A 24,828-nucleotide genomic window follows, 5' to 3' on the forward strand; every position below is an offset into this window, starting at 1 on the left:
TTTGTTAATTTTTTTAATTTTATTTTTAAAAAATGTTTTAAAACTTTTTTTTATCAAAAAATAAACTGCTACTCTCGACTGTGGAATGAGAACAGACCAGCGACCCTGCTGTATTCAATTAGTAAGGGTACCCTACCTACCAGGGGAAAAACTAAATGAGACGTGGCATTGCTACCTAACAGGGAACTCGGGCAGTGGGCAATCTAGGGACACAGCAGGGTGATGGCAACCGGGTACTGCGACAGGTGATGGGCACAGATCACAGCACGGCAGAAGGACACTGCGGGGGACTGAAATGATATTAAATATATATATATATATATATATATATATAGCAGAAAAAGAATGGCGACAGCACACTGCGACACTAATGCCACCTAAACCACTAAATATAAATAAATATGCACTAAAGCTAAATCTACTTATAATAGGGAGGTTCTTAGTGCACATTTTGATCAAAAACTGTTTGCCCACCTGCCACGACAAGGCGACCTCTGTAAGGTGGGAACCTGCGCTGCACATACACCCAGAACTGGGACGAAGCCTACATATATACCTGGGAATGGTAGGATCCAGCATTGAACTAATTAAAATCACCCAGGGCAGAATGGGAGGAGTGCAAGAATATATATATATATATATATATATATATATATATATAATTATTTTTTTATATATTATTTTTTTATTTTTTTTTCTTAACCAGTGGGCACCAAAGGGGGTGATCAATGGTTGGTGGGCAGAAAAGGGGCAGATCGCTGGTTCTTTTTTTTAACAATCTGTACTGTATTTTCACTTGCTTCTGACTCTGACAAGCTCTCTGACAGGAATGAGCTTGTCAGAGATGGAGATGCCGGCAAAACACTGCTCCTGCGCTGTGATTTGCCTGTCAGTACTGATTGGACAATCACAGCTCGTGCCGCCACTCTGATTGGTCCTGTGCCGCGAGTCCTGCTCGGCAACTGTCTATGACAGTTGCGATCGGGACGCTGTCACCATGTCTGTTAATATGGTGACAGTTTGAAGCTTGGGCGTAACTGTATGCCCGAATGCGGGAAATCACTTTGTTTCCGGACGTACAGTCACGCGCAATCGCGGGAAGGGGTTAAGGGCTAATATTTATTTTTTATTTTCTGTCAATCACATAATGACAAGAGATGTAGAACTTAACCTTGACTGTTATTGGGAAAGACCCTTTTAACATATGGCACCTATTATCTACACTCCTCAACATTGAAATTGCAACACCAAGAAGGGTAAGCCGTAAGGTTAGGCAAATCGAAGACGTAGCAAATGTCGCTAAGACCTTCAAATTTTCAAGCACCTAGCTCCAATCTGTGGCATGTGGGAGGCATAAAAGCCGGATTCAAAGCAAAGTTTTTTTAGCCTCATGAAACCTCGATAATCGGATGAAGTGGTGTGGGATGATTGTGCGATGCCTCCTGTTCGTCGACGTGCCAGTTATCGCCACTTGTCGCAAACTGAGAGGCACAAAATCCTTGAACTGAGGGACCTTGTTTTATCACTCTGGCAGATCGCAAGGGAAATTCGACGTCACATCCCAAGCCTAGGGTGGCAGCCATTGTCAACACAAACCATCAAAAAGAGTTTGCACAACATTGGGCTACGAGCCCGATGACCAGCTACAGGTGTTCCATTGACTACACGCCACCACTCTCAAAGGCTATCGTGGTGCACAGCAAGATAGCAATGGAGGTCTATCCTCTGCAGCAATGAGTCCTGCTTTTGTCTCGGACGCAATGATAGCCGGAGATTGATCTGGAGACCACGTGGGCAATGCCATGAAGAGGCCTTCACAAGAGAACGTCACACTGGTTCTGCTCCCAGGATTATGATGAGGGGTGGCATTATGTATGTTAGCCAAACCCCTCTAGCTTTAATTTCAGGTACACAAACAGCTTGGAGTTACATTGATTTGGTCGTGGAACCAGTGGTACGGCCATTTCCCTAGTGTTAAGTGTGAGCAGCTTGCATGGCCTAAACGTGCTACCATGGCCTGCAGCGTCTGCGGACTTGTATCCTATCGAGCACACCTGGGACGCCATTGATCGGCAATTGCAAAGGGAGCTACTAGCAGTCAATCCTGATAATTTGCGTACCCCAGTGCATTCAGCGTGGCATAACATTCCTCAGACAACCATTAATAACCTCATTGATCGCTAACCAAAGCATGTAAGTGAGTATATTTCTGCATGTGGCGCTCATACTCGATACTGAATTAATAAAGATGTTTATAATGTTTTGTTCCCATTTTTTTTGTGTTTGCATATCATTAACATGTCTGTCGATCCTGTGATTTCCACAATTCCAAAACTTTTCCTTGCCGTTGCAATTTCAAAGTTGAGGAGTGTATCTCTAATAGTACTTTAGTATGTGGTTTCTGTTGACATCCATTTTAAATAAGGGGCACTTTTTTGCACTGCCCCGAATGGGTGCTCCTGTACACAATGTTTTGTGGTGTGTTGTTTTTTTTTGTTTTTTTTTTAAATTAAGGAGGTCTTTCCTGGTGCATTTAAAGAGACTGTCTGGTTTAGAAAACCAATTTTGAGATATTTCTATTAAGGCATTCTGAGGCATAGTAGTTGAAGACTCTCTAAATGACCTTGGATTTCTGTTTGTTGCTGATTTCAAAAGGGGCAATTAGTAATGTGTCATTTCCCCTGTGGTTCGTCTCTTGTAAATGTCGCCATAGCAACAGACTACATCAGTCCCTTTTTGTAGTCTGTTGCTAAGGAGATATTGAGTAGCAATTTAAAAAGTTGTTAATGGTGTGCTTCACATACCAGTGACATTTTAAAGAGCTTCTGTCACCACCTTTATCCTGCTCTCACTGAGCAGCATTAGGTAGTGACTGTCATGTTGGGTTCGTCGACCCACTGGACCATACCGCCTTGACGGTATGGCAGCTGGCCAACAGGGTGCAGGTAACAGTCTATAGTTCGTATAGGGTACATGTAGCAGCTCGGACAGTAGCAAGGCAGGCTCGGCTGGGACTAGGAAGCAGTCAGGCGTGGTGTAGCAGGACAGGCATGGTATGCCGCACAGCAAGACTACAGCTCAGCATGGCACTTGACCAGGATAGCACCGGATACGGTACGGGAAACACTGGGAACTGGAAAACACTAGAAGACCATTTGCATAGACAAAGTTTGGGTATGACAACAACGCTCCGGCATGGGAGGAAGGGGCTGGGCCCTTCTTATAGTCCAGGGTACTCATTGCCTTTTTTTACATTAAAGTCTGGTGCGCCTGCTGCACCTTTAAGAGCAGGCACGAGCGTGCGCACCTTACGGAACCCGGCCGAGGTGAGCGGAAGTGAGCGCTGGCGGCTCCTGAGGAGGAGCCTGGGGCAAGCACTCGCAGACCCATGGCTGTGACTGTCAGGAAGTGAGTGAGCCTGACGGCCCGCGGCCATGGACATGACAGTGACAGACGCTTATTTCAGTCCTATGAGTCTTTGTGTGCTGTAGTTTTTGTAAAACCTGTTGTTTGTTGCAGTGCTCGTATCGTGCTGTGAGGAAGAGTCTGATACATTCGTGAGCTGCTGCTAAACTGACACTGATTGACCGTTTTTTTCCTATAATAAGTAATAGGCAGAAAAGTATCGATCAGCACACATTAAAAGGGCTGGTCCATGATTAAATATTTAAATGTTTCTATTATATCATGCAAAACGTAACAATGTCTCAATTAATTCATTTTTAAAAATTGCTCCGTTGTTAAAAGACATTTCTGTTTGATAGTTCTTAACCCCTTCAAGACACAGCCTGTTTTGGCCTTCAGGACACAGCCAATTTTTTCAAATCGGACATGTTTCACTTTATGTGGTAATAACTTCGGAATGCTTTTACCTATCCAAGCGATTCTGAGATTGTTTTCTCGTGACACATTGGACTTTATGATACTGGCAAAATTTGCTCGATACATTAAGTATTTAATTGTGAAAAACACCAAAATTTAGCGAAAAATTGCAAAAATTAGCATTTTTCTAAATTTATATGTATCTGCTTGTAAGACAGGCAGTAATACCACACAAAATTGTTGCTAATTAACATCACCCATATGTCTACTTTAGATTGGCATAGTTTTTTGAACATCCTTTTATTTTTCTATGACCTCACAAGGCTTAGAACTTTAGCAGCAATTTCTCACATTTTCAAGAAAATTTCAAAAGGCTATTTTTACAGGGGCCAGTTCAGTTGTGAAGTGGATTTTAGGGCCTTATATATTAGAAACCCTCGATAAGTCACCCCATTTTAAAAACTTCACCCCTCAAAGTATTCAAAACAGCATTTAGAAAGTTTCTTAACCCTTTAGATGTTTCACAGGAATTAAGGCAAAGTAGATGTGAAATGTTCAAATTTCTTTTTTTTTTGCAGAAATTCATTTTTCATCTATTTTTTTTTGTAACACAGAAAGTTTTACCAGAGAAACGCAACTCAATATCTATTGCCCAGATTCTGCAGTTTTTAAAAATACCCCACATGTGGCCCTAGTGCACTTATTGACTGAAGCACCGGCCTCAGAAGCAAAGGAACACCTAGAGGATTTTGGGGCCTCCTTTTTATTAAAATATATTATAGGCACCATGTCGGGTTTGAAAGGCTCTTGCGGCACCAAAACAGTGGAAATCCCCCAAAAGTGACCCCATTTTGGAAACTATACCCCTTGAGGAAATTATCTAGGGGTATAGTGAGCATTTTGACCCCGCAGGTTTTTTGCAGAAATTATTGGAAGTAGGCCGTGAAAATGAAAATCTAAATTCTTTCAAAGAAAATGTAGGTTTAGCTTATTTTTTCTAATTTCCACAAGGACTAAAAGGAGAAAATGCACCACCAGTTTTGTAAAGCAATTTCTCCCGAGTAAAACAGTACCCTGCATGTGGTCATAAACAGCTGTTAGGACACACGGCGGAGCTTAGAAGGGAAAGAGCGCCATTTGGCTTTTGGAGCTCAAATTTAGCAGGAATGGTTTGCGGAGACCACGTCGCATTTGCAAAGCCCCTAAGGGACCAAAACAGTGAAAACACCAAAAAAGTGACTCCATTTAGGAAACTACACCCCTTGAAGAATCCATCTAGGGGTGTAGTGAGCATTTTGAACCCACAGGGGCTTCATAGATTTTATTAGAATTGGGCAGTGAAGATAAAAAAAATCCTTTTTTTCCAATAAGACGTAGCTTTAGCTCAACATTTCTCATTTTCTCAACAAATAAAGGAATAAAAGAACCCCAACATTTGTAAAGCAACTTCTCTGGAGTACGGCAATACCCCATTTGTGGTCATAAACTGCTGTTTGGGCATACGGCAAGGATCAGAAGAGAAGGAGTGCCGTTTGGCTTTTGGAGCACAGATTTTGCTGGATTGATTTCTTGACACCATGTCACTTTTGCAAAGCTCCTAAGGTACCAGTACAGTGGAAACTCCCCAAAAGTCACTCGATTCACGAAACTACACCCCTTGAGGAATCCATCTAGGGGTGTAGTGAGCATTTTGACCCCACAGGTGTTTCATAGATTTTATTAGAATTGGGCAGTGAAAATAAAAAAAATCCTTTTTCTTCAATAAGACGTAGTTTTAGCTGAAAATGTTTCATATTCTCAACAAATAAATGAAAAAAAGCTCCCCAACACTTGTAAAGCAACTTCTCCTGTGTACGGCAATACCACATATGTGGTAATAAACTGCTGTTTAGGCACAGAGTAGGGCTCAGAAGGGAAGGAGCGCCATTTGGCTTTTGGAGTACAGATTTTGCTGGATTGGTTTCTTGTCGCTATGTCGCATTTGCAAAGTCCCTGTGGGACTAAAACAGTGGATCCCCCCCAGAAGTGACCCCATTTTGGAAACTACACCCGTCAAAGTATTCACCTAGGGGTGTAGTGAGCATATTAACCCCACAGGTGATTGGCAGAAATTGGTGTGCACGCGATGTTGCAGAGTGAAAAGGGTTTTTCAATAGATATGCCAATATGTGTGCGCCCAGCTTGTGCCACTGGAGACACACACCCCAAAAATTGTTAAAAGGGTTCTCCCGGGTATGGCGATGCCATATATGTGGAAGTAAACTGCTGTTTGGGCAAACTGTAGGGTTCAGAAGGGAGGTAGCGCCATTTGGCTTTTGGAGCGTGGATTTTGCTTGTAGTAGTTTTGTTTTGAGTCTTACTGGTGTTTCCGTTTATAATGTGGGGGTACATGTAAGACGGGCGGAGTATATAAGGGGCATAGTCAGGTGGTATAGTGGGGTAAAAAAAAAACAATAAAATAATCCATAGATGTGTGTTATGCTGTGACTTTCTGCACAGGCCGGTGTCGCACTAATAAATGGTCTTTACTTAGTCCCCTTTTGGACCACACTCTGGACCTTTGCAGTTTGGGGGATTTTGCAGGAAAGTGTTGTCCTGGTATAATACGGGCGCCCTCACTTCCAGCAGATATGTTTGGGCCCTCCCCTTCCAGGTTCCCTAATTTTAGGGGCCTTGATAATTCGCCACTTGAAACAGAAGAAACGTTCCCCTCGGGCCGGCACAACTGCATATTTTTATTTCCTGGCTTATTCGTGCCTTGACTAATTTTATTTTTTCATAGACGTAGTGGTATGAGGGCTGTTTTTTTTTTTGTGTGTGACGAGCTGTAGTTTTTATTTGTACTATTTTGGGGCACATGCGACTTTTTGATCACTTGTTATCCTTTTTTTTTGGGAGGCAAGGTGACCAAAAAACAGCAATTCTGGCATATTTTTTTAGTTCTTTTTATACAGCGTTCACCACGCATTATAAATTAGATGTTCACGTTATTCTGCGTGTCAGTCCGATTCTGGCGATACCAAATTTATAGCACTTTTTATGTTTTACAACTTTTTGCACAATAAAATTACTTTTGTAAAGATATTGGATTTTTTCTGTCGCCAAGTTGTGAGAGCCAGAACGGTTTTACATTTTTCGTCGACGGAGCTGTATGAGGGCTTGTTTTTAGCGAGACGAGTTATAGTTTTTATTGGTACCATTTTTAGGTACATGCGACTTTTTGATCACTTTTTATTTCAATTTTTGGAAGACAAAGTGACCAAAAAATAGCAATTATGTCAGTATTTTTTCGTTTTTTTTTTACGGCGTTCACTGCGCTGGATAAATAACATAATATTTTATAGTTCAGGTCGTTACGGTCGCAGCGATACCAAACATGTATGGCTTTATTATTTTTTTCCAATAATAAATGACTTGAGAAGGGAAAAAGGGCGATTGTGTTTTGTGTTATTATTTAAAACTTTTATTGTATTTTTTACAACTTTTATTTTTACATTTTTTACACTTTTTTTTACACTTTTCTTTAGTCCCACTAGGGGACTTGAAGGTCCAACTGTTTTATTGATGTTCTAATACATTGCACTACCTATGTAGTGCAATGTATTAGAACTGTCAGTTGTTCACTGACAGCAAGCCGATCAGGCTCCGCCTCCGGGCGGGGCCTAATCGGCTAACGTAATGGCAGATAGGAAGCCATTGTTAGGCATCCTGTTGCCATAGTAGCAGTCGCCAGCCTTGCCATCGCGTGGCAAGGCTGCCGATTGCATACAAACCACTTTGATGCAGCGATTGCATTGAATCGCTGCATTGAAGGGGTTAATGCCAGGAATCGGAGCTAGCTCCGGTTCCTGGCGATAGATCGGGGTGTCCGCTGTAACATACAGCGGACACCCACTGCTGATGACGCCGGCTCAGCTTCTGAACCGGAAGCTGAGCCGGCGCCATCTTGCCGATGGTACCGGAAGCCTCCTGGGCCCCGCCGACGACGGGGCATAGGAGGATTCCGTTACTGGCGGACCGGGAGGTAAGTATTACCCCTCCGATCGCATTTGCAGCCACCGGCAACCCAGCGATCACGTTGCTTTGTCGCCGGTGGCTATAAACTCCTCACATGCTGCGATCTCTATTGAACGCAGCATGTGAGGGGTTAATCGGTCGGATCGGAGGCTAGCTCCGGTCCTGGCCGATACCTCAGGGTGCCAGCTGTAACATACAGCTGTCACCCGGCGGTGATGTCGCTGGCTCAGCTCCTGAGCCAGCTTCATCTCCATCACGTACAGTTACGTGGAGATGCGGGAAAAGGCCATCTCCCATCACGTAACTGTACGTGAAAATGCGGGAAGGGGTTAAGGTGCCCCCTAGTGTTCGATTGATTTCCTCTGGGATTAGTCACCTGATATGCCCAGCTTGGGTGGTCATATATCCTCAGTAATTCAGTCCCACCACGCAGATCCTCTTGTACATGAGCAGCGGATTGATTTCTGCCATTGTGCAGGCTAGAAACTAAGAATCTTCACTCTAGAAGCGACTAATTCTCTCCAGCACTGAACACACTAGGTGGATGTTCTAAGAGGGAATCAAATGAAAAAACAGACGGTGCCATAGTAAGTATGTAACAGCAATATCTAGAGACACAGGAACATTTTTATTTTTTTAAACATTCTTTTATTTAGATTTTCATCTGAATCAATATAGAGTAGAAACATAACATATTCGCAGCAAGCATACATGGAAAGTGCTACAAAACAATACAATTTTAATATGCATACAAAGTTCCAAAACACAAGGTACAGCAGTCCTCTGATCCCAGGAACATTTTTTAAATCAATTCCAGTTGCAAAATTTTAATTTTTTTGCGTGATCTACCAGAGAAATGTAATATTTAATCATGGGAAAACCCTGTTAAGGGGAAATACCATCAAAATGATCTTCTGATCAGATTCGCATGAAAAGATTAGGGATTTCCAGAATCAAAGGACTCTGCAGAGTGAGTAAAGCTGACACTGCTGAGAGATTTCTATTACTGGAATTCTGACGGAACATCCTAAGAAAACTATTGTACCACTGATCTACCTAAAAATTTGTCTTCATATTTACAGTTTTAGAAATGCCTGAGCAATGTCAAAGGGGTTTAAGGGATGTAAGAGCCCTTGAGTTCTGAAATTCAGTGGCAGGTAAGAAGTTTTGACACCCCTTCCGATCGCTAAAACCAAGTGGCAGAAGCGCTCAGGTGAACACTATGCAGCTTAGTTTTTGATTGGCTTTCCTCAGAGCAGTGCATGGGGGTCAATATAAAGTCTATTGAGTCCATACACCGCTCTCTTGGCTTCTGCCGCGATCAGTGGGGACGTCCGTGCTTGTTCCGCCACCGATCAAAACTTCTGACATGTCACTATGACATTTTAAAAGTTTAGTTTTAAAGTGTGATCTTCTCACATGTTTCTATGACTTATCAGAACATTATTTTGGCTATTATTTAGGAAACTGTAAAGGGTTTGCCAGACACAGGTTCTGTGCCGACGCCCGGGGTTAATCAGCCCTCATCAGCTCCAAGTTCTGCTAGAGTGACGCGATCTGTTACCACTCAGGCTTGCAGGCTGAGGAGAGGGAGAACCTATCACAGCCTGGCCTGACGGTTCTAGCTCCCGCCCTTTGGTCTATTTATACCCTCACTTGCAGCATGTTCCTTGCCTGTGATTGTCTGGTTTCCTGGCTCTGCGATTCCTGCTATTTACCCGATTGACCGCTGTTACTTATTGACCCTGACTTGCCTGACTATTCTCCTGCTGTGATTTGCTACTACATACTCCCTTGGGTTGAATTTTTTTTCCACTTAGGACGGGCCGTGCAAGTAGGCAGGGACTGAGTTGTGGGTAGATTAGGGCTCACCTGTCCTCTCCCTACCCCGGGTCATTACAGAAACCTTATCCTTTCCTCAGGGATTTGTTAATTTTTTTTCTTCTGAAAAAACATGATTTACTCTAAATGCAGCACTTGCTTGTCCACACCGGTGATTGTAATGTTCTACACAACATAACATAACTGTGTAGAGGTGTCTAGACCTGTCACTGATACGAGTAGCATTACATGACAACTATGTAGCAATATCCAGGCCTATTACTAATACATTGTACATAACATGCTAAACACATACAGGTGTCTATACCTATCACTGACACATTTTACATTACATGATAATCATGTAGGGGGTGTCATAGATACATTGTACATAAACCTGATAATCCTGTAGGGGGTGTCATAGATACATTGTACATAAACCTGATAATCATGTAGGGGGTGTCATAGATACATTGTACATAAACCTGATAATCATGTAGGGGGTGTCATAGATACATTGTACATAAACCTGATAATCATGTAGGGGGTGTCATAGATACATTGTACATAAACCTGATAATCATGTAGGGGGTGTCATAGATACATTGTACATAAACCTGATAATCATGTAGGGGGTGTCATAGATACATTGTACATAAACCTGATAATCATGTAGGGGGTGTCATAGATACATTGTACATAAACCTGATAATCATGTAGGGGTGTCAATGATACAGTCCAGACCTATCATTGAAATATTCTACATAATGATAACCATTAAAGAGCGGTCATTGAAATTGTAGAATGCGATTTGTCTTGTTTTCTGTTTAATGTCTATTTATTGTAATACTATGCCCACTGTATGGAGCCTATATTATAATACAATTAAACTATAGAAACTGCATAATCAAAATATATTCACAATTTCTAAGCATTCAGGTAACAGACCAGCTTTATGCCTTTTGCCGCGTCCTCAGTATTTAGTAAGTGTGATAAAATTCTCTTTCTCGCAGTCTTGTTTTAGAAAAAAATAAATCATTGTGCTGGTTTTCATATAACAAATAATGAAGTATCAACACGAGAGACTAGCACAAAAACATTGTTTCCCTCTCCCTGTTTGTCTTTTTTTCCTTTATATTTACCAGAAGCTGAAAGCGCTTCTGTTCAGCTGAATGCCCCGCTGCTTTTTGAGTGTTTACTAGAAGAGATTTCAGATGAAGGGGCCTTGGGAGCTCAAAAAGACTGGGCCAGTTTTAAGGAGTTGGCATCCTAAACTGTACTAGTGGCCTTGGAGGGGACCTGCCTGCTTAGTTAGCTATCTCGCCAAATTTCTCTCTCGAAAAACAGTAAAGCAAAGAGATGGCAGGGATTCTTTTCAGGCTTAATCACACTTTAGTCCTCACACCCAACAAACTTGCATCCTTTTCCATTTTCAATGCCTTTCCTCTCTTCCTCCCAGATGGTTATAAGTGGCAGCATTTTGAAAAGCAGTCTAGCATCTATCAGGTTTGAAGTGATCGGCTTTAGTGTATATGTTAAGGGTTAACATGCAGAGACAGGTATGACAGTTTCCTCAAGGCAAAATAAACCTACTGAGATGGGAGCATCCTGATTTACTGTAACGTAATGACAATGTTCCTCCACCATCTGTCTATACATAATGACTGCAAATGTTTGGTAGAATTGTTTTTCTTCTGATGCATTAACTTTAAAGGATGTTTCCAGTCTTTAAATTGTGTGCAAATGGTTTGACTGCAGTGTGCCCCTGTTCACATCTCGTGTTTCTTAGTCCCTCTGAAGCATACGTCGAGAGTATTCCTTGACGTATACCTCCGATGAAAGCCTCTGATGCATGCCACTCTAAAGTTGTTATACGTCTGCCTTTGACACCCATTTTAAAAAAGTATACTGCGCCAGTATACGTTTTTTTTATTGTGTCTCTCTGTATAGAAATCGCTAGGAGCTGCACTTTCCTATACATTAAAATAAAACTGTATGCTGAGGTATACTGGCCCACCATATACCAAAAGGACACTCTTTTTGCATAAGCTGTGTGCATGGGGGCCTACGGATACATTTGGTGTGTGTGCGCGCTGGGAACTTTCCAGAGGGAAAAGGCTGAACGTGAATAAAAAAAACAATATGTGAACATAGCCTAAGATTAGTCACTTACCAAGGTACTGTCTGTAGCTGAAATGTCTCTGTAAACCAGTCTCGCGTACAGTCACACGTTCCTGGTCTTCCTTTCCTGCTTGTGTGATGTTCCGTACACTCAACACATGGTTACCCCCCCCACCCTGTATTACGGAACGTTATACATCACAAGCCTCTTATCTCCACTGCTCTCCCTCCCTCTCTGGGGGGGGTTCCTGTTTCATATATTGGGCAGAAGATAGTTCAGAGTCTAACAGCAGAACTGAAGAGCTGTGTCTCAGTAGTAGATAGTGAGTAATTACAGCACTACCTTACACCTTGTAATAGAGGGGCATGCAGGCAGCTGTAAATATAGGCAATGTCTGGGAGAGTGGAGAAGAATCATTGGAACTGTAATGTTTTCCATCTTAATCCCACCCACAGAAACCCTAGAAAGATGAAAAAACAACAGTTCTGCACAGAACTGGGAACATAAATTAAATGAAAAATAAATACTTCTGAGCTGTAGTGGCATCTATTCAGACACATATAGGTACTCTATGTTTTTCATAAGCTCGGAAAACCTTTAAGCCCTTTGATGTACGTTTACATCATGGGAATTGTACAATTCTTGCAAAATGACGTAAATGTCCGTCATAGTCATGGCATGGGCACAGAATCTGGGCCGTGCCATCATTTGCAGGTGCCAGCTGTATTATACAGCCAACACCTCGCTCTAATGGCTGGAATTAGACCATTTTGATCCCTCCCATTTAACCCCTGCTGCTATTAATGTTGTTGAGGCCATCTATTCCCCCGTGATGGGGTGCCGAAGGGTTGCTATGAAAGCGAGGGGCCTGACCATGGATAGAAGCAGAGCCGACGTATTGCAGTGTTTTATATCTGCGATCAATCGATTCCTTAGTCTATTTTGACAGAAACATTAAAGAGGCTCTGTCACCAGATTTTGCATCCCCTATCTGCTATTGCAGCAGATCGGCGCTGCAATGTAGATTACAGTAACGTTTTTATTTTTAAAAAACGAGCATTTTTGGCCAAGTTATGACCATTTTTGTAGTTATGCAAATGAGGCTTGCAAAAGTCCAAGTGGGCGTGTATTATGTGCGTACATCGGGGCGTTTTTAATACTTTTACTAGCTGGGCGTTCTGATGAGAAGTATCATCCACTTCTCTTCAGAACCTTAAATGTTTAAAAAAATAAAAATGAACACAAAATAACCTTTTTTTTCTCCATTAAAAAATTATGTACAATTGGTATCCCCGCGACCATAATGACCCAAACGATTATGCTGCGTTCCCACAGTGTAGATTTGCTGCAGATTTTGCATGTGTTTTAAGCGAAAACCAGAAACAGAACCTAAACAGAAGGAATGTATAAAGAAAAGCCTTATAGTTCTGCTATCCTGGATCCAATTCTGGTTTTGGCTTGCAAAATCTGCAGCAAATCTGCACCGGGGGAACTCAGCCTAAAATTATCATGTTATTTTTGGTAATGGTAAACGCCTAAAAAAACAAAACAGTTTTGTCTGTTAATTATTCCACCAAACAAAAAAACGTATTAAAAAAGTTGTGTGTCCCCCAAAATTGTACCAATGAAAACGTCAACTCACGCGGAAAAAAAAAAAAGCCCTCACACACCTAAGTTGACAGAAAAATAAAAGTCATGGCCCTCAGAAGTGATGAAAAAATGCAGAAAAAGCAAAACAACAAATAAAAAGAATAGCTGCGATGTCAAGGGGCTAACTTCTTAGCAGGTTGGCTTTTCTTTATATTATGGATATGAAAATTTCTTGTAACACTTCACTAAAGTGACTTTAAAAATGCCACCCAGCTCTTCACACTCATGGTCGTCTTCATGCAATTTTGCATCAAAGCTTAAGATTGTGTAAACCATTTATTAAAAAGTCATGGCTAAATATCTGACCCAAGCAGAGCCTGAAACGCACTACAGCTCCAAAAAATAAAAATGTATACCTATGTCTTCCTTCATGTATTTTTACATAATCACCAGAGCTAAATAGACCGAAAGTCTCAATGATCCAGATGCCGGTAAACATCCGAGCCACAGAGTCGACAAATGGTCTGATTAGGAGCAGGGGATAACTATATGTGCAACTGTTCATCTTCTCCTCCGTGTAGTGAGACCTGTCGTGAGAAATAAAAGACCGCATTGAATGTATCCTCTCACTGGTACCCTGAAGAAAAGTTGCTGTATCCCCCTTCCCGGGGTCACCAGAAGGCTCAAAAATGACACAAAACCGTGAAGTAATTTTTTTTTTATATTTCTCGACTATTCTGAACGAGTGTTGTGCCTAAAATATTACTCCTAAAGCCTGGTACAATTTGAAAGCTAAGATTCAATATACCAAGATCTAAGCTGTAGCCCTTATTTTCTAGCATTTTAAGGGGTTTTCCGAGATCCCATAGAAAAATCAATTTCATCTACTCTACAGAACTTGTTGACCATATTCCAGTAACAAAAATGTGTTATTTACCGTCACTCGCATTCCTGTTTTGCGCCATTTGTTTACAAGTCTTGCTGGGTATGTTTCTTTACTTCAGCGTCCTGCTTTGCTTGCCTGCCTCCTGTACTGACTAAACAGATCAGCAAATGCGCTAATAAATCTGTACAAGAGAGCAGGGCGAGCACTGCTGCATCAATCATGCATGCATAGTAAAGAAAGTACAGCGATGGTCCGCACATTCACGTTCACCCGCTGTGAAAATACATGCTCCCGAAAGAAAATGTCATTAGTGTATGTAGAGCTAGGACTTTCCGCTCCTAGCCCAAGTGATCGGTATAGAGCACGTCACTAGTGACTGAAGGAAAAGTGACATCGGAGTTAACATGATACTTGGGGGAAGCAGGGCACTTTGGAAATATTCAGGTAAATCCAAAGTTGGTGTAATGCCCCATGCACACGAACGTAAAAACGCCCGTAATTACGGGCCCATAGATTTCTATTGGCCACCGGTACCTTCCAGTTTGCTTATGGGAAGGTGCCCGGGCCGTTGAAAAATATAGAACGTGTCCTGTTTCTGGCAATAATTACGTCACGGACAGGCCGATAGAAGTCTATGGGGCTCCCGTAATTATGGGTGGCTACGTATGTGCACCCGTAATTACAGGAGCGTTGCTAGGTGACATCAGGGGATAGTCAATGTACAGGGTGCTGAAAGAGTTAAACAATCAGTGCGGGATAGAGAGAAGGGGCTGCACTGATCGGCATTAACTCTTTCAGCCCCCTGGACAGTGACTACCGCTGGACAGTGCGTAAAAACCTGCAACAAAAAAAAGTTAATACTTACCCAGAACTCCCTGCTTCTTCCTCCAGTCCGGCCTCCTGGGATAACGTTTCAGCCCATGTGACCGCTGCAGCCAATCACAGGCTGCAGCGGTCACATGGACTGCCGCGTCATCCAGGGAGGTCGGACTGGATGTCAAAAGAGGGACGCGTCACCAAGACAACGGCCGGGGTACGTATGAACTTCTTTTACTTTCAATCGCTTCGTTCCGCTGCGGAAACTCTGCCAGAAAGGGCTACCCCTTCTCTCTATTCAGCACTGATAGAGAGAAGGGGCTGCCGATTACTGCTGTACAATATAGCAGAGAAAACGGGTCCGTAAATACGGGTGACAACGGACCCATATTTACGGGCACGGGTCCGTAAATACTGGTGGAATACGAGTGACAAAGGACCCGTATTTACGCCAGTATTTATAGACGGGAAAAAATACGTTCGTGTGCATGGGGCCTAAGGAAGAGACTAGATGAAGTGCTGACTTGTTTTATATTTCTTTAGCAGTGATGGCGTTAAGTGAAAAAAATAATATAAAACTATATTATATGTGCAGTAATGCTCCTTATTCTTATTTTTTAGTTGCATTTATTTTTTCTCATGTTTGTTCAAAACGCGTTGACTCAATTTAATTCCTCCTCCTTAATTTCTTCTTAGTTTATTGTAGAAATATACACGTGAAACGGCTTGAGGGAGGATTAATGCTGGCAGGCGGAGAGGATCTGGTGCTACAGGAACCTAAAATATAGCGTGCCGATAATGATTGACCATAGACTAGACATAGCCGAGTTTTTTTTTTAGGAATGTGGCCACTTACAGCTCATAAAAAGTTGCTGCAGTTCACGAACCAAGACATTGCATAAAACTTCAGTAATATTGCTATTATTATGCTCCCAGTGGTTTTCTATTTCTAATCCAGATTGGCTTATATTTCTTTTACAAAGAAAATATTTCATATTAAAAATACACAAAGGCTTATTTACAGGATATTAGATTTGTGTGGGATGAAATCATTGTTGTTCCACATGAAGCCTTACATGAACCTCCTAGTGTCTCAAGAAGCTGATAAATCTGACAGGATGCCAGTGGCTTTTTATACTCTACACACGAAATCTCAGTGGTGCCATGAACGAAAATGCTGAAGAGGGTTTTATTAGAGACTTCATACAGCTGAGCCTGGCTCTTCAATGCTCTTACAGGGTAGCTCCCTGCCAATTCTTGTGCATTAAGTTATAACCAACATACATCAGGGTTTTGCTGGTTAACTCTTCTACCCGAGCTTCTCGGAAAGATTATGTAATGGTCACTATGTCCATTCCCTCTGGGACTTTTCTGCCTTGATTGAAAATCCATAGTATGTAAACAGCAAAAAAAAGTTTTCTCATTCTTCTCCGTCTCCTCTGCTTCATATCATTGACACTTGGACTTTATTAGTGGTAAAATTTGGTCGATACATTCAGTATTTAATTGTGAAAAACACCAAAATGTTGCGCAAAAATTTTCATTTTTATAAATGTAAATGTATCTGCTTGTAAGACCGATCGTAATACCACACAACATAGTTGCTAATTAACATTTTCCATGTGTCTACGTTAGTTTGGCATCGGTTTTTGAAAATACTTTTATTTTTCTAGGACGTTACAAGGCTTAGAACTTTAGCAGCGATCTCTCACATTTTCATGAAAATTTCAAAAGGCTATTTTTACCAGTTCAGATCTGAAGTGGCTTTGAGGGGCCCATATTTTGCAAACCCCCATAAATCGTCCCATTTTAAAAACGTTACCCCTCAAGGTATTCAAAACCGCATTTAGAAAAGTTTCTTAACTCTTTACGTGTTTCACAGGAATTAAAGCAAAGTAGAGGTGAAATTTACAAATTTCATTTTTCTTTTTTTGCTGAAATTCATTTTTAATCCATTTTTTTTTTGGTAACACAGAAGGTTTTACCAGAGAAATACAACTATAAATGTATTACTCAGATTCTGCTGTTTTTAGAAATATCCCACATGTGGCCCTAGTGTGCTAATGGACTGAAGCACCGGCCTCAGAAGCAAAGGAGCACCTAGTGGATTTTGGGACCGCCTTTTTATTAGATTATATTTTAGGCACCATGTCAGGTTTGAAGAGGTCGTGTGGTACCAAACCAAAGGCAACACTTCAAAAAATACCCCATTTTGGAAACCACACCCCACAAGGAATTTATCTAGGTGTGTAGTGAGCATTTTGACCGCACAGGTGTTTCATAGATTTTATTAGAATTGGGCTGTGAAAATGAAAAAAAACTTTTCCCACTACAACGTACACATTTTTTAATTTCCACAAGGACTAAAAGCAAAAAAGCACCCCTACATTTGTAAAAAAAATTCTCCCGAGTACAGCAATACCCCATATGTGGTCATAAACGGCTTTGGAAACTCGAAAGGGCTCCGAAGGGAAGGAGCACCATTTTGGCTTTTGGTGCTCATGTTTAGCCGGAATGGTTTGCGGAGGCCTTGTCACATTTGCAAAGCTCCAGAGGGGCCAAAACAGTGGAAGCCCCCACAAGTGACCCCATTTGGTAAACTACACCCATCAAGGAAATTATTTAGGAGTATAGTGAGCATTTTGACACCAAAGGTTTTTTAAAGAAATTATTGGAGGTAGGCCGTGAAAATAAAAATATATATTTAAGCACCCTAACATTTGTAAAGCAATTTCTCCCGAGTATGGCAATACCCCATATGCAGTCATGACATGCTGTTTGGACACAGGGTGGGGCTGAGAGGGGAAGGTGCACCATTTCGTTTTTGGAATGGTTTGTGGGCACCATGTTGCATTTGCTGAGCCCCTGTAGTACTAGTACAGTGGAAACCCCCCCCAAAAGTGACTCCATTTGGGAAACTACACCCCTTGAAGAATCATCTAGGGGTATAGTGAGAATTTTGACTCCCAAGCATTTTTTGCTGGAATTCAGCCGTTAAAATAAAAAAAATGTTCCCAATAATATGTCGCTTCAGTAGTTTTCATTTTCATAAGGAATACAGAAGAAAAAACACCCCAACATTTGTAAAGCAATGTCTCCCGAGTATGGCAATACCCCATATGTGGTTATAAACTGCTGTTTGGACATATGGGAGGGTTCAGAAGAAAAGGAGCATTTTTTTTACTTTTGGAGCCTAGATTTTGCTGGAATGGTTTGCGGGCAACATGTAACATTTGCGAAACCCCAGACGTACCAATAAAAAAGTGGCAATAAGGTAAATAGCCAGCTCACCTCCAAACAAACACCGATCCACAATTAACACACGGCAGTATCAGGCACGGCTAAGTACAGAGCAGGACACACACAGGGATAGAGGGAGAAATGCCAGCGATACAAATCCACGGCAATGTATAAAATCTTTGCTTCTTTATTTCAACATTTAAAACATCCATGGCATTACCAAGGAACACAGGTTTCGCTTGCGCATTTCGGATAAACATCCTTGGTCATAGCTAGAAAAAAGTGACCCCATTTTAGAAATTACACACCTAGTAGAGCATTCACCCTACAGGTGTTTTTCAGAAATTAATACGCAGTGGATGATGCAAAGTGAAAATTATAATTTTTCTACCGATATGCCCTTTATTCCGCTCAATATGTTGTGCCCAGCTTGTGTCACTGGAGAATGTTACCCCATAAATTGTTAAGCGGGTTCTCCCCGGTATGGCAATGCCTTACATGTGGGCGTAAACTGCTGTTTGGGCACACTGTAGGGCTTAGAAGGGAAGGACCGCCATTTGGAGCTTGGATTTTTCTTGGTGGTAGTTTTTTGTTTGGAGTTTTACTGGTATTTCAGTTTATAATGTGGGGGCATATGTAAGCTATGCGGAGTACATCAGGGCATACTAAGAGGCTATAATAATGGCGTAATTTCACTGGTATAGGGTATCTACTAATAAATAACTTTTATTTTATGTGTTTTAAAAGAAACAAAAATTGTGACTTAAAATAGTTCACATATAAGTAAATCCGGTCCCAAGTCCATGGGACATGCTCGTATTTACGATTCCCACAGTAGTGGGTATGTTAGAAATAAGTAGCTGATCACAGGTGATTAAATGAGCCTGCGGCGGGTCCTCATAGGCTTCTGTACAAAGTCCACACCGAGGCCATTTGTTAGTTGGCATGGCAACCGGAGGCCTATCGTCATCCCAGCGATGGCACCGCTGGGGTGCCAGTTGCTAGAAACCCCTCAGATGCTGCGATCTCTATTGAGGGGTTAATCGGCCAGATCGGAGACTAGTTTCCGGTCCTGGCCATTACAGCAGGATGTCAGCTGTAACACACAGCTGATACCCGTCGGTGATAGTGCAGGCTCAGAAGCGGAGTCCACACTATCACCGTAGCATAATAGTATCACGTTTTGCGGGAACCCCTTCCAGACAGGGCCGTATATATACGGTGGATGCCGGGAAGGGGTTAAAAACATTATTTTGATATGGTTACATTTTTGTTTACACATCCCTAAACCCCAATAGCCACCCAATCCCATTACCTAAATAGAGGTTAGAGAAGGAAGAAGAAAAAAGGGGGAAAAAAAAAAGATCAATATTTGATTATTAACCTTCAATCTTATGATTTTACAAGGATGCCAATATTCATAATAATATTTCTTTTGGAACATTTTCTCAGAGATTGACAGTACGTTCATGAGCCCTATCCAGGCTTAAAATGGTGGGGCTTTAGGAGACTTCCAATGAGTCGTCTGGCCATGAAAGTCCCTTTAGGATCATTATTTTAGAATTAAAAGAGCCAATTATCAGAACCTAATATACAGGTACTTATTGATATGTGTTTGTGTACAGTGCATTTGGAAAGTCTTCAGACCCTTTAACTTTTTTCACACTTTGTTGTGTTTGTGCAAAAATAATATAAAAAAATCAAGTTTTTCCCGATCATTCTCCATAATGAAAAAGTCAACACAGGAATGGCTTAGGGACTACTCTGTGAATGTCCTTGAGTGGCCCAGCCAGAGCCCTGACTTGAAGCCAATCGAACATCTCTGGAGAGACCTGAAAATGGCTATCCACCGATGGTCCCCATTCAACCTGACAGAGCTTGAGATTGGGAGGATCTGCAGAGAAGAATGGCAGAAAATCCCCAAATCCAGGAGTGCAAACCTTATGGCATCATACCCAAGAAAACTGGAGACTGTTATCACTGCCAAAGGTGCTTCAACTAAATACTGAGTAAAGGGTCTGAATACTTCTATCAATGCAATATTTTCGTTTTTCCTTTTCAATAAATTAGTAAGGGTTACTGACATTCTGTTTTCACTTTGTCATTATGGGGTATTGAGTGCAGAATGATGGGGGAAAAACTTTTTTTTAAATTTTAGCACGAGGCCACAAAATAACAAATTGTGAAAAAATTGAAAGGGTCTGAAGACTTTTCGAATGCATTGTATATATCTATCATATAACCGAGAAGGACGTGGTGTCCGAAGCTCACATAGAGCTCCGCCCACGTAGAGCTCAACCCACAGCCCAACCGCCAGTTAGCTCCGCCCACAGCCAGAAGACTGAGGAAGGAGATGTGAGTGATTAGTGGCGTAGCTATAATGCCCCCCCCCCCCATACAAAGTATAATATATACATACTTGCCTATCCCTGTTCCCCCTGCCGGGTGGAGGATCCTTCTCCTCCTCCTCCGGTCTGTGCGATGTGAGTGACTCGGTGGAGACAGGCGCGATGACGTCACTAAATCGCGCCTGCCTTGCCGAGCTGCTCACAGCACACTGAGCACAGTGCAGAGGAGGCAAAGGATCCTCCACCCGTCGTGGGAACGGAGATAGGTAAGTATGTATGTTTTATTATTTTTCTATTTGGTCCGTATATATGGGGCCATTATACTGTGTATGGGGGGGCATTATACTGTGGGGGCAGCTATGGAGAGCATTATGCTGTGTGGGGGCAGCTATGGGGGGCATTATTCTGTGTGGGGGAAGCTATGGGGGCATTATACTGTGTGGGGGAAACTATAGTGGGTATTATACTGTGTGGGGGCAGCTATGGGGGACATTATACTGTGTGGGTGAAGCTATGGGGGGCATTATACTGTGGGGCAGCTACGAGGGGCATTATACTGTGGGGGCAGCTATAAGGGACATTATACTTCGGGGGCAGCTATGAGGGACGGACATTATACTGTGGGGGGCAGCTATGGGGGGCATTATACTGTGGGGCAGCTACGAGGGGCATTATACTTTGGGGGCAGCTATAAGGGACATTATACTTTGGGGGCAGCTATGAGGGACGGACATTATACTGTGGGGGGCAGCTATGAGGGGCATTATACTGTGGGAGGAGCTGATGTGGGGGGCATTATACTGTGTGGGGGCAGCAATGGTGGGCATTATACGGTGCGGGGGCAGCTATGGGGAGCATTTATATTTATTTATTTATATATATATATATATATATATATATATATATATATATATATAACAGACCACTGCATTACTTTTGCTAGTAAACCCGTGTAACGTGTTTTCTATACTAGTGTGTATATGTGTATATATATATATATATATATATATATATATATGTATATATATATATTATAGATCGAACTTTGAATTTGAATAATGCTTTTTTAGTATCGCAGCAACTTAGGGCAATGCCAGAACATGTGTCTAGTTTGCGTTACGTTGCTTGCATCTTTAATGTTCTGCTTTCTCTCTCCAGCCTTGTGTATTATCTGTGGTGTAAGATATATCCTATGAAAGATATTCAATGCAATCTTTTTGGGTAAAGTAAATACAAGAACGTTGCAAAACTCTGCAAATTTGGCCCTGATTCTTTCCATAGTCTTTATTTAGAGAATCAATGTGGGGTGGGGTGGGGAGTGGTCCTGTCCAGGATGAATGAGAACTTCTTGTAAGAAAACATGAAACACGGGTGGATGATGAATTTCCAAACAAAATCAAGTTTTCAGTTTTTGGCTGGAGATGAGTGCAATAAGGCCAGAAAAAAAGAGCAGTCCTTAATGAATGATTGGGTTGATTGATGTAAAAATATGCATATCAATAATAGTGATCATTTAATCTAACATTGTACGTTTTAGAAGAATGTTGCAGGTACATAGGTTTTTCATGGCTGGTTTCACTTAGCTGTATTACTGGCGCATTTTAAGATTTAAAGAGGGTTTGTCACTAGTTTATTAATGCCCTATCTCCTAACTAATCTAATAGACGCTATAATGCTGATAACTACAGTGTAATTTTTTTTCAAAAACATTTATTATTTGCAAAGTTATGTGCATTTTTCTAAATATGCTAATTTGGCTATACTTGCCAAATGGGAGGTAACCCTTTCTTTTCCATCTGGGTGGTGTAATGTTTTCTGTATGACGCTGTCCAATCAGTGTCATACAGTTCTCCTCTTCCCAGTCCAGCAACACCGCGTGATCATATAGTATACAACTTCCATTCCTGTGTTTTTAACTGGTGGTACTTCTGGATGTTTCACAGTTAGAATCTCATCTTTCATATGCTACCAGAACCACTGTTCTAGGTCGTCCACAGCCAGAGATATGGCTTTTTGAATTGATCCCCCTTCCCTCCAGCCTCAGTCTCTCATACTGCGTGTGAAGCAGCTTCATGCTGATAGGACAGCGTCAGAGGCTGTGAGGTAGCTCCACCTCAGGATAATCACTGGTGTTGATACCCACTTGTCTAGTATAGCCTCATTTGCATATTTAGATTCAAAAACCACAATTTTCACTATCATTATCAGTGTGACAGCGCCTATTAGATCAGCTAGGAGATGGGGCATTACTAAACTACTGACAGATCCTCTTTAAGATCTGTCTTATGGGCACCACTGTACTTCTTGGCCAAACTTAGATAACCATAGTACCCAACTTTAAAGAGGCTCTGTCACCAGATTATAAGTGCCCTATCTCCTACATAACCTGATCGGCGCTGTAATGTAGATAACAGCAGTGGTTTTTATTTTGAGCAAGTTATGAGCTAGTTTAGATTTATGCTAATGAGTTTCTCAATGGACAACTGGGTGTGTTTTTACTTTTTACCAACTGGGTGTTGTACAGAGGAGTGTATGAGGCTGACCAATCAGTGACCAATCAGTGTCCTACACTTCTCATTATTCCAGCCCAGCATGATCCACAGCTCAGTGTGATTGTGCAGTGAAAGAAGTAAACACGCCCAGTTGCTAAAAACACAATACACGCCCAGTTGGAAATAAGAGAAAACACTCCCAGTTGTCCATTAGAAAGGCTCATTTGCATAAATATAAAATTGCTCATAACTTGGCCAAAAATGATCGTTTAAAAAAAAACTAAAAATGTTCTGTTATCTACATTGCAGCGCCGATCACATGCAATAGGAGATAGGGATTTGATAATCTGGTGACAGAGCCTCTTTAAACTAAGTTTTGTTCAGTAGAACTTTAGGGGTCAAGGTGCTGCGGTCGCATTACATCCAAGTAAGGCCTTATGCACACGACCGTAGCCATGTGCACGGCCATGATTTTTCGGGTTGTCCGGCCGTGGAGTGTCACCCGCGAGCCGTCCCGCAAATCGCGGGCTATGCACATGGCCGCGTGCATTATTTTCTATGAGCCTGGACCGCAAAACATGGCCGTAATAAGATATGTCCGTTCTTCTTGCGGTCCAGGCTCCTGGACCATGCACGGACCGTGGAAACTACGGTCGTGGGCATGGGCCCGTTGAAATGAATGGGGCCGCAATTCTCCCGTGGATTTTCAGGGGAATTGCGGCCGCAAAAGCACGTTCGTGTGCATGGGGCCTAAAACCATTCTAAGCAGATAGCCACAGTGTCCGAATTTGACAGTACAGAGATTCTGCTAAGAATTTTAAGTTACTTACTTTCTGATGGCAAGTATTGTAAGTCACAAGTGTTTCAACTTCAAATCTGACATCTATTAAACACAGAGTGCGCTCCAGACTAAAGGCCCTTTTACACCATCAACATCGTTGATCGGCGCTCGTTTGCTCTTGTCACACGGAGCTATGGATGGGGCGAGCAGTCGTTACTCCGATCGCTCGTCCCCATACATTATTATCATGTCGGCAGCGCGTCTCCCTGTTTACACAGGGGGATGTGCTGCCGACAAAGATAATATTTCACTTTTTTAAAACGATACGACCAGCAGATGATTGTTCATCTGCTGATCGTTCCCCTGTTTTACACAGGGCAATTATCGCCAACGTGCGTTATATTAACGCTCGTCCGCACGATAATCGTCCTGTGTAAAACTCCCTGAAGTCATTTCATCTTTTTATGTCTCATGGATTATAAGAAAGGTTGAACACTCTTAGGAACAAGATCAGTTTTAAGTCTTGCATTATTCATCATTACTATGTGATCCAAATAAGCCAAGTATTTTTTTCTTTGCCTCATCCTTTCGATTTTCTTTAGGTAAGCAAGGCTTGGAGGGTTCTTTCTGAAGATGAGATGTTGTGGTACCGCATGTGCCAACGTGAAGGGCACCTGACTGACCGACAAGTTACAGCATGCTCGTCTTGGAAGGAAGCTTTGAAGGAAAGACGCACTCGGGAGAGCATGCTGAGGACGAACTGGAAGGTACCTTGCACCACTCTGTGAGCACAATTCTGTAAAAGACATTACACGCTCCAAAACTAATCTCTTGCTGAGCTAAACTGCTAACCCTGCTGTTCTCACCAGAATAAATAACCGTTTTGTTTGTTT

At 41.9% G+C, this 24,828-nt stretch overlaps 1 protein-coding gene across 1 annotated transcript in view; it reads left to right on the forward strand.

The window, feature by feature from the left end:
- FBXW8 (F-box and WD repeat domain containing 8) overlaps positions 1-24,828 on the forward strand; it is a 154,693-nt gene that overhangs the window by 34,739 nt on the left and 95,126 nt on the right. The window contains exon 3 of the mRNA XM_075835208.1: positions 24,538-24,702. Coding sequence (XP_075691323.1) covers positions 24,538-24,702 — 165 coding nt within the window. The remainder of the gene's footprint in view (positions 1-24,537; positions 24,703-24,828) is intronic.

Source organism: Rhinoderma darwinii, chromosome 1, assembly GCF_050947455.1.
Source record: "Rhinoderma darwinii isolate aRhiDar2 chromosome 1, aRhiDar2.hap1, whole genome shotgun sequence".
NCBI lineage: Eukaryota > Metazoa > Chordata > Amphibia > Anura > Rhinodermatidae > Rhinoderma > Rhinoderma darwinii.